At 45.1% G+C, this 18,469-nt stretch overlaps 1 protein-coding gene across 3 annotated transcripts in view; it reads left to right on the top strand.

Moving 5' to 3' along the window:
• TUBD1 (tubulin delta 1) overlaps window positions 1-12,058 on the top strand; it is a 32,963-nt gene extending 20,905 nt beyond the window's left edge. For all 3 annotated transcript variants that reach the window (XM_066262728.1, XM_066262729.1, XM_066262727.1), the window contains exons 7-9: window positions 3,909-4,049; window positions 8,194-8,377; window positions 11,943-12,058. In XM_066262728.1, coding sequence (XP_066118825.1) covers window positions 3,909-4,049; window positions 8,194-8,377; window positions 11,943-12,051 — 434 coding nt within the window. In that variant the 3' untranslated portion in view covers window positions 12,052-12,058. The remainder of the gene's footprint in view (window positions 1-3,908; window positions 4,050-8,193; window positions 8,378-11,942) is intronic.
• The last annotated feature ends 6,411 nt before the right edge of the window (window positions 12,059-18,469 follow it).

Below are 18,469 nucleotides of genomic sequence, written 5' to 3'. Positions count from 1 at the left end.
GGTCAAGGTACATATGAGAAAGCAATCAATGAACTAACAATCAACGAACAACTAAGATGCCACAATGAAAAATTGATGCTGCTCATCTCTCTCCCTTCCTGTCTGTCCCTATCTGTCCCTCTCTCTGACTCTTTCTGTCTCTGTCAAAAAAAAAAAAAAAAAGTGCCTGACCAGGCAATGGCACAGTGGATAGAGCGTCAGACTGGGATGCAGAGGACCTAGGTTCAAGATCCCGAGGTTGCCAGCTTGAGCGCGGGCTCATCTGGTTTGAGCAAAAGCTCACCAGCTTGGACCCAAGGTCGCTGGCTTGAGCAAGGGATTACTTGGTCAGCTGAAGGCCCACGGTCAAGGCACATATGATAAAGCAATCAATGAACAACTGAAGTGTCGCAATGAAAAACTGATAATTGATGCTTCTCATCGCTCTCCATTCCTGTCTGTCCCTATCTATCCCTCTCTCTGACTCTCTCTCTGTCTCTGTAAAAAAAAAAAAAAGTCACTGAATGTGAAAACATTTTAGAAAAACCTTCACCAATTGGCTGTGGCTGGGTTGCTCAGTGGATAAAGCATTGTCTCCATGCTCTGAGGTCGTAGGTTCGATCTCCCATCCACGTACAAGAAGCAACCAATGAGTACACAACTAAATGGAACAACTAAGTAGAAGAATGAGTTGGTGCTTCTTTCTCTCTGTCTCTCTCCCCTTCCCCCTCCTTTCTTCTCAAATCGATGGAAATTTTAAAAGTAAAACCTTATATATGTTTTTAAATTTTTATTTTTAAAATTTTATTGATTGTAGAGAAAGGAGAGAGAAAGTAGGGGGGAAGAAACGGAAAGCATTTGCTTCTCATAATGCATGCTCAAGAATAATATGATTTCTTAAAAATCTAGACCTAATTTCTCTAAAAGAACTCTTTCAGCAAGTATAGAATTTAAATAATATAAGTAAATAATTTTACATTTCTTCTTTCAAATCAAATCTTTATTTTTTATTTATTTAATTTTTTTTTAGAGAGAGAGAGAGGAAAGGAGAGCCAGAGGGAGAGAGAGAAAGAGAAACATTGATTGGTTCCACTTATTTATGCATTCATTGGTTGATTCTCATATATGCCCTGACTAGGGATTGAACCCACCATCTTGGTGTATTGAGATGATGCTCTAATCAACTGAGCTACCTGGCCAGGGCCATATTTTTTCTTTTAATCAATTGTATCTTAGGTGGGAGAAAACATATTGTGTATAGATTTATACCCCATTTTCATTACATTGATTGCAAATATTTTTGCCTTTTGTATCGTGTGCAAACCTATAAATATTTCTTTACAGATTCTGAACCTTGCCTACCCCAAAGCCATAAGAATATACTGCTCACAAAAATTAGATATTTTATCGCTTCATATTCATTTTGAAATATCCCCTAATTTTTGTGAGCAGTTATTTTCTATTCCCCAGTATTTTTATAGTTTTATGTTTAATATTTAAATTTAACCCATCTGGGATTTATTTATATTTTTTTATAATGTCTGTTTAGTTACTTCCCTATTTAAAACTTTTTTTTTTTTTCAGAGACAGAGCGAGAGTCAGAGAGAGGGATAGATAGGGACAGACAGGAACGGAGAGAGATGAGAAGCATCAATCATCAGTTTTTTGTTGTGACACCTTAGTTGTTCATTGATTGCTTTATCATATGTGCCTTGACCGTGGGCCTTCAGCAGACCTAGTAACCCCTTGCTCAAGCCAGCGACCTAGGGTCCAAGCTGGTGAGCTTTTTGCTCACACCAGATGAGCCCACGCTCAAGCCGGTGACCTCGAGGTCTCGAACCTGGGTCTTCCTCATTTCAGTCCTACGCTCTATCCACTGCACCACCTCCTGGTTAGGCAAAAACTTTTTTTAATTAAAAAAAATTTTTTTTTTAATTTTTTGTGACGGAGACAGAGAGTAGGACAAATAGGGACAGCCAGGAAGGGAGAGAGATGAGAAGCATCAATTCTTCATTGCGGCTCCTTAGTTGTTCATTGATTGCTTTCTCATATGTGCCTTGACTGGGGGCCTACCTTGGGCTTCAAGCCAGCGACCCTGTGCTGGATGAGCCTGCGCTCAAGCAGGCAACCTCGAGGTTTCAAACCTGAGTCCTCTGTGTCCCAATCCGATGCTCTATCCACTGCACCACTGCCTGGTCAGGCCTATTTAAAATTTTATTTGTGCCTGACTGTGGTGGTGCAGTGGATAAAGCGTCAACCTGGAACACTGAGGTCCTTTGTTCGAAACCCTGACTTCCCTGGTCAAGGTACATATGGGAGTTGATGTTTCCTGCTCCTCCCCCCTTCTCTCTCTCTCTTTCTCTCTCCTCTCTAAAATGAATAAATAAAATCTTAAAAAACAAAACAAGGCCCTGGCCGGTTGCCCTAGTGGTAGAGCGTCGGCTTGGCATGCAGGAGTCCCGGGTTCGATTCCCAGCCAGGGCACACAGGAGAAACGCCCATCTGCTTCTCTACCCCTCCCCCTCTCCTTCCTCTCTGTCTCTCTCTTCCCCTCCCACAGCCAAGGCTCCATTGTAACAAAGATGGCCCGGGCGCTGAGGATGGCTCTGTGGCCTCTGTCTCAGGCGCTAGAATGGCTCTGGTTGCAAGAGAGCAATGCCTCAGATGGGCAGAGCATTGCCCCCTGGTGGGCATGCCAGGTGGATCCCGGTCGGGTGCATGCGTGAGTCTGTCTGACTGCCTCCCCGTTTTCAATTTCAGAAAAAATATATATATTTGCTTAATTTTTCCTTATATATATATATTTTTTTAATGTGTATTGACTTTAGAGAGAGAGAGTGAGACAGAAACATCAATCTGTTTCCACATGTGCCTAATCAGAATGAAAACCCCCCGCCATCAGGACAATGCTTTAACCAACTGAGCTGTCCAGCCAGGGCCTCATATATGAGAAGCATCAGTTCTTTACTGTGGCACCTTGGTTGTTCATTGATTACTTTCTCATATGTACCTCGACCAGGGGCTCTAGCTGAGCCAGTGACCCTGGGCTCAAGCCAGCAACCATGGGGTAATATCTATGATCCCACGCTCAAGCTGGTGCCCTGCGCTCAAGCTGGTGACCTTGGGGTTTCAAATCTGGGTCATTAGCATCCCGGACCAATGCTCTATCTGCACCATCACCTAGTCAGGCCCCCCCCTTTTTTTTTGTATTTTTCTGAAGCTGGAAACGGGGAGAGACAGACAGACTCCCGCATGCGCCCAACCGGGATCCACCCGGCACGCCCACCAGGGGCGATGCTCTGCCCACCAGGGGGCGATGCTCTGCCCCTCCGGGGTGTCACTCTGCCGCGACCAGAGCCACTCCAGCGCCTGGGGCAGAGGCCAAGGAGCCATCCCCAGCACCCGGGCCATCTTTGCTCCAATGGAGCCTTGGCTGCGGGAGGGGAAGAGAGAGACAGAGAGGAAGGGGGGGTGAAGAAGCAAATGGGCGCTTCTCCTATGTGCCCTGGCCGAGAATTGAACCCGGGTCCCCCGCATGCCAGGCCGACGCTCTACTGCTGAGCCAACCGGCCAGGGCAGGCCCTTTTTTTTTTATTGGCTTCATTTCTTTTTCAAGGCCCATCTTTGGCCTCATTTCTTTTTTCTTTTTGAAACTTTTTGATAGAGCATCACTTTTATTTCTAAGTAATATAGAGTGATGAATTACCCAACAAGTACAGCTTTGACAGAATGTTATATACTTTTAATGATTTTACTAAGTATAACTTATAAGCCATAGAAGTCACCTATTATAAGATACCATTCAATGATGTTTTAGTAAATTTACAGAGTTGTGCAACCATCGTCATAATCAGTTTTAGAACAGTTCAACCACTCTTCTTGTTCAAAGCCATTTATAAAATCTCTTTGTCTTTCTTTTCTTTTGGTAGGTATTGATTGGCAGGTACAGCCTCCTTTATCAGGACGACCTACTCTTGGTGAAATGGCTCTCAACAAGGAGCTTTGCTTTAACACATCCATTGCTAACTTGGTCGTCCTTCGTGGAAAAGATGTGCACAGTGCCAATCTGGGTAAGCAGAAGTTAAGGTGAAAATTAAGATGTACTTTTTTGCATGTATATATGATATACACGGTGAAAAACAAAAGTCCCTGAATCTATTTTTAGAGAAAGGAAAATAATAACTGTGTTTTAGTAGCAAAATATAACCATTGTATCAGTTAGTATGTGACTGAACACCAAAATAGAAGTGGTTTAAATAAGATACAAGTTTTGCCTGACCTGTGGTGGCGCAGTGGATAAAGCGTTGACCTGGAAATGCTGAGGTTGCCGGTTTGAAACCCTGGGCTTGCCTGGTCAAGGCACATATGGGAGTTGATGCTTCCTGCTCCTCCCCCCTTCTCTCTCTCTGTCTCTCTCTCATCTCTTTCCTCTCTAAAAATGAATAAATAAATAAATAAATAAATTTTTTTTTAAAATAAATAAGATACAAGTTTAATTCTTGCTTCCTGAATCTGGTTGTTCTGTTGTCTTTACCTTGTGGCTTCCTCCTTTTACTCCCAGACATCTGTTAGAGCTTCAGCCATCAAATGACATAGGGATGCACAAAGAAGGGCGTTCCCTGTCTTCCTTGGGTGCACACCACCTGGAGTTTGTATCTGTTTGACTGGGACTGAATCATGTGCCACACCGAGCTCTGCAAGGCTCACCGTGACCACAGTTAAAATTTGGGGGTTCTGTTACTAAAGGGAGAACAGATTTTGGGGGACAGCTAGTGGTCTCTGTGCCAAGCATTTTGTTACAAATTTTTCAGGAAGTTTAGAAGAGCAATTCTCTTACTCGTTTTGTGTTTCTATGGCAAGTCTCATGGTTTATATTATCCTTATTGGATGGTTTCAGCAATGTCATGTTTGCTGCTTCTAGCTGTGATATAAGGAAGACAGAACAATGTTGTCTTTGTAATACCCCTTAAATAAAAAACTAGTAACAGTTAAAAAGAGAACATTTCAAGTCAATCACATGGTATGTTTTCTTCAGTCTTTTTATTTATTTTTAGATTTTATTTATTGATTTTTAGAGAGAGAGTGGAGAGAAAGTGAGAGAGAGAGAGAGAGAGAGAGAGAGAGAAAAGCGGGTGGAGGAGCAGGAAGCATCAATTCCCATATGTGCCTTGGCCAGGCAAGCCCAGGGCTCTGAACCAGTGACCTACCTCAGGGTTCCAGGTTGACACGGGCCTTCAGCAGGCCAAGTAACCCCTTGCTCGAGCCAGCGACCTTGGGTCCAAGCTGGTGAGCTCTTGCTCAGCCATATGAGCCTGCGCTCGAAGCTGGCGACCTCGGGGTCTCGAACCTAGGTCCTCCGCATCCCAGTCCAACGCTCTATCCACTGCGCTACCGCCTGGTCAGGCACTAGGAAGGTCTTATTGTCCCCACTTTACTGCTGGGGATCTAAGGCACAAAGATGTTCCTGACTTGTTTAAGTCACACAGCTAGTAAGTGACAGTTCTGGGACTGAAATGCACATCAGCCTAACTCTACCACAGGTCAGACTTCTTTAAAAATCTAAAGTAAGACTATGAGCCTGACCTGACATGGGGGTTGATGCGTCCTGCTCCTCCCCCCCTTCTCTTTCTTTCTCTCTCCTCTCTAAAATGAATTTTTTTTTAAATCTTAAAAAAAGAGAATTAGTAAAAGGATATATAAAGTAATCTAATTAAAAAATTTTTTTATGACAGAGAGAGAGAGAGACAGATAGGGACAGACAGGAAGGAAGAGAGATGAGAAGCATCAATTCTTCGTTGTGGCGCCTTAGTTGTTCATTGATTGCTTTCTCATATGTGCCTTGACCGGGGCTACAGCAGAGCAAGTGACCCTTTGCTCAAGCCAGTGATCATGGGGTCATATCTGTGATTCCACGCTCAAGCCAGTAACCCTGGGCTCAAGCTGATGAGATTGTGCTCCAGCCTGATGAGCCCATGCTTAAGCCAGCGACCTTGGAGTTTCAAACCTGGGTCCTCTGCATCACAGTTCAACTCTCTATCCACTGCGCCCCACCTGGTCAGGCAAAGTAATCTAACTTCTAAAAATTTATCCACAGCAAATGACACAGGTGCATAGAGGTGTTCATGCAAAGATATTCATTGCAATATCATTCACACTAACAACATTATAGAAACAACCTAAACTCCCAATAGTAGGAAATGTGTTACATAATTATGGTATATTCATATAAGGAGCCTTTAAATATGAGTAATATTCATTGAAATGGAAAAGCAGTTCACAATATGTTGGTGAATGAAAAATGCAGACTACAGCTCTGGCCAGGTAGCTCAGTTGGTTAGAGTGCTGTCCCAACATGTGAAAGTTGCAGGTTCGATCCCCTGTCAGGGCACATACAGGAATGAAACAATGAATGCATAAATAAATGGAACAGCCTGACCAGGTGGTGGCGCAGTGGATAAAGCGTCGGACTGAGATGCAGAGGACCCAGGTTCAAGACCCCGGGGTTTCCAGCTTGAGTGCGGGCTCATCTGGCTTGAGCAAAAAGCTTACCAGCCTGGACCCAAAGTCGCTAGCTCGAGCAAGGGGTTACTCAGTCTGTTGTAGCCCCCAGTCAAGGCACATATGAGAAAGCAATCAATGAACAACTAAGGTGTCGCAACAAAAAACTGATGATTGATGCTTCTCATCTCTCTCCCTTCCTGTCTGTCCCTATCTATCCCTCTCTCTGACTCTCTCTCTCTGTCCCTGAAAAAAAAAAAAAATAAGTGGAACAGCAAATTGATGTTTCTCTCTCCTTTACTCTCTCTCTCTCTAAAATCAATTTTAAAAATAAAAAGCTGACTACAGAAGAGCATATATCTTTTATTGCTAAAAAGGGTCATACATACACAGGGTCAGCAAAATGTTCATAGTCATTTCTGGATGGTGGCATTTCAGCTGCTTAGTTAAACATTTTCTTCATAATCCTTTTCTGAATGGTGTGAATTATTTATTTTTTAATGATGAGTAGAAATCATTTATCTAAAAACAATATAAAGCTAGTGTTACTGGCCCTGGCCAGTGCTTCTCTCCCCCTTCTCTTCCTCTTCCTCTCCTGCAGCCAGTGGCTTGATTGGTTCAAGCGTGGCCCTGGGCACTGAGGATAACTCGGTTGGTCTGAGTGTGTCAGCCTCTTGTGCTAGAAATAGCTCAGTTGATTCAAGCATCGACCCCAGACAGGGGTTGCTGGTGGGGGCACATGCAGAAGTCTGTTTCACTATCTCCCCTCCTCTCACTTAAAAAAATGTTTTTTAGGGCCCTGGCCGGTTGGCTCAGCAGTAGAGCGTCGGCCTAGCGTGCGGAGGACCCGGGTTCGATTCCGGCCAGGGCACACAGGAGAAGCGCCCATTTGCTTCTCCACCCCTCCGCCGCGCTTTCCCTCTCTGTCTCTCTCTTCCCCTCCTGCAGCCAAGGCTCCATTGGAGCAAAGATGGCCTGGGCGCTGGGGATGGCTCTGTGGCCTCTGCCCCAGGCACTAGAGTGGCTCTGGTCGCAACATGGCGACGCCCAGGATGGGCAGAGCATCGCCCCCTGGTGGGCAGAGCATCGCCCCTGGTGGGCGTGCCGGGTGGATCCCGGTCGGGCGCATGCGGGAGTCTGTCTGACTGTCTCTCCCTGTTTCCAGCTTCAGAAAAATGAAAAAAAAAATGTTTTTTAGGCCCTGGCCAGTTGGCTCAGCAGTAGAGCGTCGGCCTGGCGTGCGGGGGACCCGGGTTTGATTCCCGGCCAGGGCACATAGGAGAAGCGCCCATTTGCTTCTCCACCCCCCCCCCTTCCTCTCTGTCTCTCTCTTCCCCTCCCGCAGCCAAGGCTCCATTGGAGCAAAGATGCCCGGGCGCTGGGGATGGCTCCTTGGCCTCTGCCCCAGGCGCTAGAGTGGCTCTGGTCGCGACAGAGCTAGGCCCCGGAGGGTAGGCAGAGCGTTGCCCCTGGTGGGCGTGCCGGGTGGATCCCGGTCGGGCGCATGCGGGAGTCTGTCTGTCTCTCCCCGTTTCCAGCTTCAGAAAAAAAAGAAAAAAAATGTTTTTTAAATTATTTTTATCTTTTTTAATATAAAGCTATTTTAAAAGGCAAAACAAGGAGATTTTTGGTGAAATGGATAATATTTCCTTATTAATTTGTTTTCAAAATTAATGATTTACAATGTGAACAATGGCTTATGTTGTTTTACTCTAGGGGGATTTAAAGATCCAGGTCTCTATACTTCCTGGTTAAAACCTGATAGTGCTTTCAATGTGTGGAAAACTCAGCGAGCCTTCAGCAAATATGAGAAGTCTGCAGCATTGGTCAGCAACAGCCAGTTCTTGGTAAAACCACTCAATGTCATGGTGGGTAAAGCATGGAATATGTTTGCTTCAAAGTAAGTAAAAGATAAATCTACAAACCTTTCTAACCTTAAGTTGATAATATAATATTAAAACACAAGGCAGAGCCCTGGCCGGTTGGCTCAGCGGTAGAGCGTCGGCCTAGCGTGCGGAGGACCCGGGTTCGATTCCCGGGTTCGATTCCCGGCCAGGGCACACAGGAGAAGCGCCCATTTGCTTCTCCACCCCTCCGCCGCGCCTTCCTCTCTGTCTCTCTCTTCCCCTCCCGCAGCCAAGGCTCCATTGGAGCAAAGATGGCCCGGGCACTGGGGATGGCTCTGTGGCCTCTGCCCCAGGCGCTAGAGTGGCTCTGGTCGCAACATGGCGACGCCCAGGATGGGCAGAGCATCGCCCCCTGGTGGGCAGAGCATCGCCCCATGGTGGGTGTGCCGGGTGGATCCCGGTCGGGCGCATGCGGGAGTCTGTCTGACTGTTTCTCCCTGTTTCCAGCTTCAGAAAAATGCAAAAAAAAACAAAAAAAAAAACACAAGGCAGGACCTGACCAGGTGGCAGCCCAGTGGACAGAGCGTCAACCTGGGATGCTGAGGACCCAGGTTTGAAACCCCGAGGTTGCTGGCTTGAGCGCGGGTTCACCAGCTTGAGCATGGGGTTGCCGTCTTGAGCATGGGATCATAGACATGACCCCATGGTTGCTGGCTTGAAGCCAGAGGTCACTGGCTTGAGTCCAAGGTCACTATCTTGAGCAAGGGTTCAGTGGCTCAGCTGGAGCCCCCCAGTCAAGGCACATATGAAAAATCAATCAACAGACAACTAAAGTGCCGCAACTACAAGTTGATGCTTCTCATTTCTCTCCCTTACTATCTGTCTGTTTCTCTCTCTCTCTCTCTCTCTCTCTCTCTCTCTCCCTCTATCTAAAAAAAAACCCAAAAAAAGCAAAACAAAACACAAGGCAGGATCTGGAGCATCTTAGTCTGTTTGGGCTCTTTAACAAAAATAGTATATACTGAGTAGTCTATAAAAAATAAATATTTCTCACAGTTCTGAAGGCTAGGAAGTCCAAGATTAAAATGGTCCTAACAGATTGGATATCTGGTGAAAACACACTTTCTGGTTCATAGGTGTGTCTTTTTTCTGTGTCCTCAAATGGCAGAACAGGCAAAAGTGGTTTCGTGGGCCTCTTATATAAGGACACTACCGTAATTCCATTCACGAGAGCGCCACCCTTGTGACCTAATCACCTCTTAAAGGCCTTACAAGTACCATCACTTTGTGGGAAAACATAAAAACATTCAATCTATAGCATGGAGTAAGCATGGCTGTCACTTTGTAGGTGTGAAATATTAGGCATGTTACTTCAGGCTTCATTTCCTTATCTGTACAAGGAGTTTAAACTGAGATGATCTGTGGTGAGGATTAAATGAGATGATCATGTGAAAACACCTAGTGCACCTAACTAGTAAATAATAATTGTTTGTTATTGTTGTTGTTACTGACTAAATTAGTTTTGAAATGAAATGAAAGTAGAAATTTCATTATAGATAGTTATTATATTATTATAGATAGTTTTCTAGGCCCTCGCCAGTTGGCTCACTGGATAGAGTGACGGCCTGGGATATGGACATTCCGGGTTTAATTCCCAGTCAGGGCACACAAGAGAAGTGACCATCTGCTCCTCTCTCCCTTCTCTACCTCTTCCCCTCCCTCACCTAGTGGCTCCATTGGAACGTGGCCCCGGGCGCGGAGGATAGCTCAGTTGGTCAGAGAGCATCAGCTTCAGGTGCTAAAAATAGCTCGGTTGATTGGCACATCGGGTCTCAGACGGTTTGTTGGGTGGGTCCTGGTCAGGCCATAGACAGGAACAGATTGATGTTTCTGACTCTCTCTCTCTCTCCCCTCCTGTCTAAAATAAAAAAAATTTAAAAAAATTAAAAAGATAGTTTTCTAAAATAAGATACTTGGAGAAGTGGGAGGGATTCTGATCTTGCCCAGTAAGAAATATTGGCTAGTTCAGTTCAGTTCTACTTGGTACTGAGAAATGTGTAATCAGGTTTCCTGACCTCTGTCACAATGACTGAATGTCCAGGAAAATTCCTCAATGAGTGGACGAGGCCTCTACTTTGATTAGCTAGGATTCCCAACCCCCCATCCTGCCCCTTCCTGCACATGATCATTCCACAAACCCCCGGTTCTCAGGACTGTGAACTCTGTCCTTTTTTGGCATTCTTCTCTTCCCACTCTCAGTAAATGGAACAGCAGTCACTGTTCCATCAATTTAATTCATGTCTGCCCTGGCTTTTCTTTTATTATTTATTTTATTTTTTTTTTTTACAGGGACAGAGAGAAGGATAGATAGGGACAGGCAGACAGGATCGAAGAGAGATGAGAAGCATCAATCATCAGTTTTTCGTTGCAACACCTTAGTTGTTCATTGATTGCTTTCTCATATGTGCCTTGACCGTGAGCCTTCAGCAGACCGAGTAATCCCTTGCTTGAGCCAGCGGCCTTGGGCTCAAGCTGGTGAGCTTTTTGCTCAAGCCAGATGAGCCCGCGCTCAAGCTGGCGACCTCGAGGGTCTCGAACTTGGGTCCTCCGCATCCCAGTCCAATGCTCTATCCTCTGCGCCACCGCCTGGTCAGGCTGCCCTTGCTCTTCTTTTAAACATGATTTCTCCTCAACATTTTGGGGAGTAGGTCATTAAGGGGACCTGGCATTACTGCAAATTAAAGAGCTGTCTGGCCCTGGCCAGATGGTGCAGTTGGTTAGAACATTGTCCCAAAGCACAGAGGTTGTAGGTCGATCCCCTGTATGTGTTCCTGTCGAACAGTTTTAAAACTTAGGTAATACTACCTGACCAGGCGGTGGCGCAATGGATAAAGCATCGGACTGGGATGCCGAGGACCCAGGTTCAAGACCCCGAGGTCGCCAGCTTGAACGCGGGCTCATCTGGTTTGAGCAAGAACCCACGAGCTTGAACCCAAGGTCACTGGCTCCAGCAAGGGGTTGCTCGGTCTGCTGAAGGCCCACGGTCAAGGCACATATGAGAAAGCAATCAATGAACAACTAAGGTGTCACAACGTGCAATGAAAAACTACTGATTGATGCTTCTCATCTCTCTCCGTTCCTGTCTGTCTGTCCCTGTCTATCCCTCTCTCTGACTCGCTCTCTGTCTCTGTAAAAAATAAATAAATGAATTTATAAATGAATGAATAAGTAAATAAATAATTTTTTAAAAAAAATTAAAAGAAAGTTTAAAAAGAAACTTAGGTAATACTTCTCAGGCATTTTTATTTTAGTTCATATTGAACCCAGTCATCTCCTGTAGGGTGCTGAATATATCCAGGTGGACAACCAAACCTGAACCTGCTTCTCTTTCCTGTGTGCTAGTTGTCACTTTCTTGGACTAAAAAGGCAGGGAGCCTGCATAAACTTTGAAAGTCTGCTAATCTTTGGAGCAAACATTGAAGCAAATACAAGACTTTTAAGAGAGTCTGCCATCTTCAAATGTTCATGAGCTTAGGAAAGGTCTATCTATTGTTTGATTCTATGAGTTATTTATTTGTCTGGGAGTTTTCATTTTTTATTTTCTGTTTCTTTTACCAGAGCCTACATTCATCAGTACACAAAATTTGGAATTGAAGAAGACGACTTTTTGGACAGTTTCACATTGTTAGAACAAGTCGTTGCCAGTTACCGCACTCTCCGATCTTAAACAGAGGGTTCAAGAGCAAAAGTACCTACGTCATGTTTGGACTAAAATATTCATTACTGTTTTCACTGTAAGTTTTCAAATTCTGATCTTCTAAAAGCAACCAAGTCAAATGCTGATTTCTTCTGCCCAGTATGCACACAGAACAGGAGGAAAACCTTTTAAATGGAGGCTAGTATGTTTTCAATGAAAACATCTTGGTATTTTCATTTGTGAGAAAAAGATTGGTGCTTCTATAAAGAACTTTGGAGCCTGACCAGGCGGTGGCGCAGTGGATAGAACATCAGACTGGGATGCGGAAGACCCAGGTTCTAGACCCCGAGGTCGCCAGCTTGAGCGTGGGCTCATCTGGTTTGAGCAAAGCTCACCAGCTTGGTCCCAAGGTCGCTGGCTCAAGCAAGGCGTTACTCATTCTGCTGAAGGCCCGCGGTCAAGGCACATATGAGAGAGCAATCAATGAACAACTAAGGTCTCACAACAAAAAACTGATGATTGATGCTTCTCATCTCTCTGCGTTCCTGTCTCTCTGTCCCTGTCTATCCTTCTCTCTGACTCTCTCTCTCTGTCCCTGGGGGGGGGGGGGACACTTTGGAAATACTTTGGTGAGATATCGGAACTTTGGAACTATCCAAAAACGGGAATATTCTGTTTGATACCTATGTGCCTAATTATTCTCTCTTTATTCCAAAAAGTATTCATTAAATAAGAGCTAAATGTTTACAGAACAATTTTAAGCTTAGAAATTGCAGTTCTGAATTAAAATATATTTATCTTTGAAGTGAATGCTTTGAACCACAAGAGGGAGCTGTTGTTAAATGCAACAGGGTGAACATCTATTTTGAATATTCTATAATAGGTAAAACTTTCCACTGTAAGCAGCTATTTAAGAAAAAATGTCAGGATTTTGTTAATAAATATACATCATGCTTAAATACAATAAATAAATAAATAAATAAATGTTTATTTTGTTTGCTTTTCTTAAACCTTTGGGCATTAGAAAATCGGATTGGACCTGTGGTTGTACAGTGGGTAGAGCACTGACCGGGATGCTAGGACCCAGATTCAAAACCCCGAGGTGTCAGGGTTGAACACGGGCTCACCAGCTTGAGCACAGGGTCACTGGCTTGAGTGTGGGATCATAGACATAACCCCATGGTCGCTAGCTTGAGGTCAAGGTTTCTGGCTTGAAGCCCAAGGTCACTGGCTTTAGCATGGTGTTAACTGGCTTGGCTGGAGTCCCACCCCCCCACCCCCACCCCCATCAAGGCACTCATGAGAAAGCAATCAGTAAGTAACTAAGGTGCTACAACTGTGAGTTGATGCTTCTCATCTTTCTCCCTTCCTATCTGTTTCTGTCTCTGTTTCTCTTGCTAAAAAAAAAAAAAAAAGAAAAAAAAGAGAGACAACAAAAGGAAGGAAGGGAAGGCAGGGAAGGAAGAGATAGAGAGAGAAATAAAGAAAAAGAAGGAAAGGACCTGACCAGGCGGTGGCGCAGTGGATAGAGTATCAGACTGGGATGCGGATGACCCAGGTTTGAAACCCTGAGGTCACTGGCTTTAGTGCAGGCTCATCTGGTTTGAACAAGGCTCACCAGCTTGAGCCCACGGTTGCTGGCTTGAGCAAGGGGTTACTTGGTCTGCTGTAGCCCCTGGTCAAGGCATATATGAGAAAGCAATCAATGAACAACTAAGGCTTCACAATGAAGAATTGATGCTTCTCATATCTCTCCCTTCCTGTCTGTCCCTAGCTGTCCCTCTCTCTGTCTCTGTCTTTGTCAGAAAAAAAAAAGGAAGGAAAAATAAAAAAGAAAATTGGGTTGGTTTTTCTTTTAGACCTTGGAATGCCAAGGCAGAAACTGCTGTTATTTGACTAGTGCTTTTAAATTACTTATAAATATTTAGAAGGTGGTTATATGCTTTTCAGTAAAAGGGGTAAGAGCTTTCACCAAAATTGCACTAAACTGAGAAAATTATCACCAAGGAAATACTGTGCTTGATGAAACTGGCATACCTAGATGTGGGTTTTACTCAGAAAGACAAAGCACAGTTGAAAATTGGCAACTGAGTTTGAGGGGAATGGTGTTATTTAAATAAAACCCATTACATGCAGTGTATTAACAAATGTAAAATGGGAAACAAATAGGAACATTTTCCTTCTTCTGCCAAGTCTACCAGTGGTGACTTATTTTTGTTTGGAAAAATGACAGTTCACAGTTTCTCTGGTTCTTCCTTTTCTTTCCATATGGAAATGATTACCTTTTTGCTGTTTTTCTTATCAACTGTTGCTATGATTTAAAATACTGAACCATATCTTATTTCTAAGGAATGTAAAAAGTGGTGCATTCAGCTGCTAAAAGGCACACCCCACTGATGCATTTTGTTAACCAAGCATACTTGAAAAATTAATAATTTTTACAAAATAAAGTTACAAGTAATTGTTTACCATTGAATAGATCCAAAGACTAAAACAATTTCCCAAATGAAACTAGTATTAATAAAGATCTGAGCCTGACCAGGCGGTGGCGCAGTGGATAGAGCGTCGGACTGGGATGCGGAGGACCCAGGTTCGAGACCCCAATGGTCGCCAGCTTGAGTGTGGGCTCATCTAGTTTGAGGAAAAGCCCACCAGCTTGAACCCAGGGTTGCTGGCTCCAGCAAGGGGTTACTCAGTCTGCTGAAGACCTGCAGTCAAGGCACATGTGAGAAAGCAATCAATGAACAACTAAGGTGTTGCAACATGCAATGAAAAACTAATGATTGCCTGACCAGGCGGTGGCGCAGTGGATGGAGCGGCGGACTGGGATGCGGAGGACCCAGGTACGAGACCCCGAGGTCACCAGCTTGAGCGCGGGCTCATCTGGTTTGAGCAAAGCTCATCAGCTTGGACCCAAGGTCACTGGCTCCAGCAGAGGGTCATCCGTCTGCTGAAGGCCCACGGTCAAGGCACATATGAGAAAGCAATCAATGAACAACTAAGGTGACGCAACAAAAAACTAATGACTGATGCTTCTCATCTCTCTCCATTCCTGTCTGTCCGTCCCTCTCTCTGACTCTCTCTCTCTGTCTCTGTAAAAAAGTAAATAAATAAAATTTAAAAAAAAAAAAAGAAAAACTAATGATTGATGCTTCTCATCTCTCTCCGTTCCTGTCTGTCTCTGACTCACTCTCTGTCTCTGTAAAAATAAATAAATAAATAAAGATCTGCACCTGAGCCTGACCAGGTGGTGGTATACCAGATAGAGTGTCGGACTGGGACATGGAGGACCCAGGATTTTGGGGGGGGGGTTGTATTTTTCTGAAGCTGGAAACGGGGAGGCAGTCAGACAGACTCCCGCTTGCACCCGCCCGGGATCTACCTGGCACGCCCACCAGGGGGTGATGCTCTGCCCATCCGGGGCATCGCTCTGTCGCGACCAGAGCCACTCTAGCGCCTGGGGCAGAGGCCAAGGAGCCATCCCCAGCGCCCGGGCCATCTTTTGCTCCAATGGAGCCTCAGCTGTGGGAGGGGAAGAGAGAGACAGAGAGGAAGGAGAGGGGGAGGGGTGGAGAAGCAGATGGGCGCCTCTCCTGTGTGCCCTGGCCGGGAATCGAACCCGGGACTTCTGCACGCCAGGCCGATGCTCTACCACTGAGCCAACCGGCCAGGGCCAAGGAGGACCCAGGTTTGAAACCCCGAGGTTGCTGGCTAGAGTGCAGGCTTATCCAGCTTGAGCACGGGCTCACCAGCTTGAGCGCAGGGTTGCTGGCTTGAGTGTGGGATTGTAGACATGACCCCATGGTCACTGGCTTGAGCCTAAGGTCGCTGGCTTGAGCACAGGGTCGCTGGCTTGAATAAGGGGTTACTAGCTCTGCTGTAGCTGCTCCACTATCAAGGCACATATGAGAAAGCAGTCAATAAACAAAAGCAATCAACAAACAACTAAGATGCCACAACAAAGAGTTGATACTTCTCATCTCTCTCCTTTCCTGTCTGTCTGTCTATCTGTCCCTCTCTCTGACTCTGTCTCTGTCAAAATAAAAATAAAGTGTTTTAAAGATCTGTACCTGAATTATCTCACTGGGGCTAAGCTGATTCTGAGGAAACCTGCTAAAAGTTAAGCTTAAAGTCATGAGTTGAAATCTTTTTTTAATGGTTATTTGTGCTTTCTTTTGTTTTATTGCACCACTCTAATTTTTATTTTTTATTTTTTGAGAGGAAGGGAGAGAGGGAGGGAAGAGAGTAAGAAGCATCAACTTGTAGTTGCTTCACTTTTGTTGTTCATTGCTTCTCATATGTGCCTTTACTGAGGGGCTCAAGCCAACAACCGTAGGCTCAAGCCAGTGACCTTTGGGCTCAAGCCAGTGCTTGCGATTATGTCAATGATACTGCACTCAAGCCAGCAAAGCTGCACTCAAGCTGGCGACCTAGGGGTTTTGAACCTGAGATCTCAGCGTTCCAGGTCAATGCTCTATCCACTGTGCCACCACCTGTCAGGCTTGAGATCATTTGTATTTAAGAAAGTTGCCATGAGGTACCATGGGGACAAGTATACTTCTAATTTGGCAACGCATGGGATCAGTGACAGGTGAGTATTAAAAGTAAACCCCCAGTCCTTGCCAGATAAGTCAGAGCATTGTCCTAAAGCGGCTGCCAGTTTGACCCCCGGTCAGGGCACGTACAGGAGCAGGTCAGTGTTCTTGACTCTTTCTCTCTTCCTTCCTCTCTCACTAAAATCAATCAATAAAAAAATTTTTTCTAAAAGTAAACCTCTAAATGTAGATTTTTAAAAAAGAAGTAAACCCCAATTACCCAGAGCTCTGGGTCCACTTTCTTATGTAAGTTGACCCTTTTATTGATCTACAACATCATTATTTGATAGGTGTGGATACCTGAATATTTGTAAACTTATTTTACATGGGAAATTTTACTTATTTATTTATTTATTTTTCTGAAGTGAGAAGCAAGTGAAAGGCAGACAGACAGACTCTTGCATGCGCCTGACTGGGATCCACCCGGCAAGCCCACCAGGGAGTGATACTCTGCCCATCTGGGGCGTTGCTCTGCTGCAATCGGAGCCATTCTAGCGCCTGAGGCAGAGGCCACAAAGCCATCCTCAGCGCCAGGGCAATCGCTGCTCCAATGGAGCCTTGGCTGCAGGAGGGGAAGAGAGAGACGGAGAGGAAGGAGAGGGGGAGGGGTAGAGAAGCAGGTGTGTGCTTCTCCTGTGTGCCCTGGCTGGGAATCGAACCGCCAGGCCAACACTGTACTGCTGAGCCAACCAGCCAGAGCCGGAAATTTTTTTCTTGTCTATTTGGAATAATACACACTTTTTGCTATTAGAGTTGGGACCTTAACTTAAAAATTAACACAAGGAGAGCTGACCTGTGGGGGTGCAGTGGATAAAGCATTGACCTTGAGCACTGAGGTTGCCAGTTCAAAACCCTGGGCTTGCCTGGTCAAGGCACATATGGGAGTTGATGCTTCCTGCTCCTCCTTCTCTCTCTCTCGCTTTCTCTCTCTTTCCAAAATGAATAAAGTATTTGAAAAATATTAACACAAAGAATCTGATCTCAAACTTCAAGATTAGGCGTGGCATTGGAAATGTGCTTTGATTTGTGTGCACAAAAGGGCCAATCAGCCAGGGCAACATGAGAAGAAGAACTTCCTGGGCACACAGGTCCAGAATCTTTGAATATGGAGGTTCTTTGATGGGGAACTGGAGTACTGTTTTCATTCAGACAGCATCCCAGAGCCAGGACGCACCCCTATAGGCAGTGAGTACAGTGTAATTCAAACTGTTTTAAAAAACCCCAACAATTTATATATGATTTATTTTAGAGAGAGGGCAAGGGAGAGAGAGAAGGAAGCATTTATTTGTTGTTCCACTTAGTTGTGCACTCATTGGTTGCTTTCTATATGGGCCCTGACCAAGGATCGAACCCACAACCTTGTCTTTTTTTTTTTTTTTTTTTTTTACAGGGACAGAAAGAGAGTCAGATAGAGGGATAGATAGGGACAGACAGACAGGAACACAGAGAGATGAGAAGCATCATCAGTTTTTCGTTGTGACACTGTAGTTGTTCATTGATTGCTTTCTCATATGTGCCATGACCGCGGGCCTTCAGCAGACCGAGTAATCCCCCGCTCGAGCCAGTGACCTTGGGTCCATGCTAGTGAGCTTTTTGCTCAAGCCAGGTGAGCCCGCACTCAAGCTGCCAACCCCGGGGTCTCGAACCTGAGTCCTTCGCATCCCAGGCTGACACTCTATCCACTGCGCCACCGCCTGGTCAGGCAACCTTGTCATTTTTGAAACGATACTCCAACCAAGCTAACTGGCCAGGGCTCGAACTGCTTTTTGTTTTCAATCCTTTTCATTCTACCCCATTTGTACTTTCCTCGAGGTCTTCAAATTGTAAAACCTGTTCCTTCTCATTCATTTCCT

Source organism: Saccopteryx bilineata, chromosome 2, assembly GCF_036850765.1.
Source record: "Saccopteryx bilineata isolate mSacBil1 chromosome 2, mSacBil1_pri_phased_curated, whole genome shotgun sequence".
Taxonomy (NCBI): domain Eukaryota; kingdom Metazoa; phylum Chordata; class Mammalia; order Chiroptera; family Emballonuridae; genus Saccopteryx; species Saccopteryx bilineata.
The sequence above is the reverse complement of the archived record's forward strand: the minus strand, read 5'-3'. Positions and strand labels throughout refer to the sequence as shown.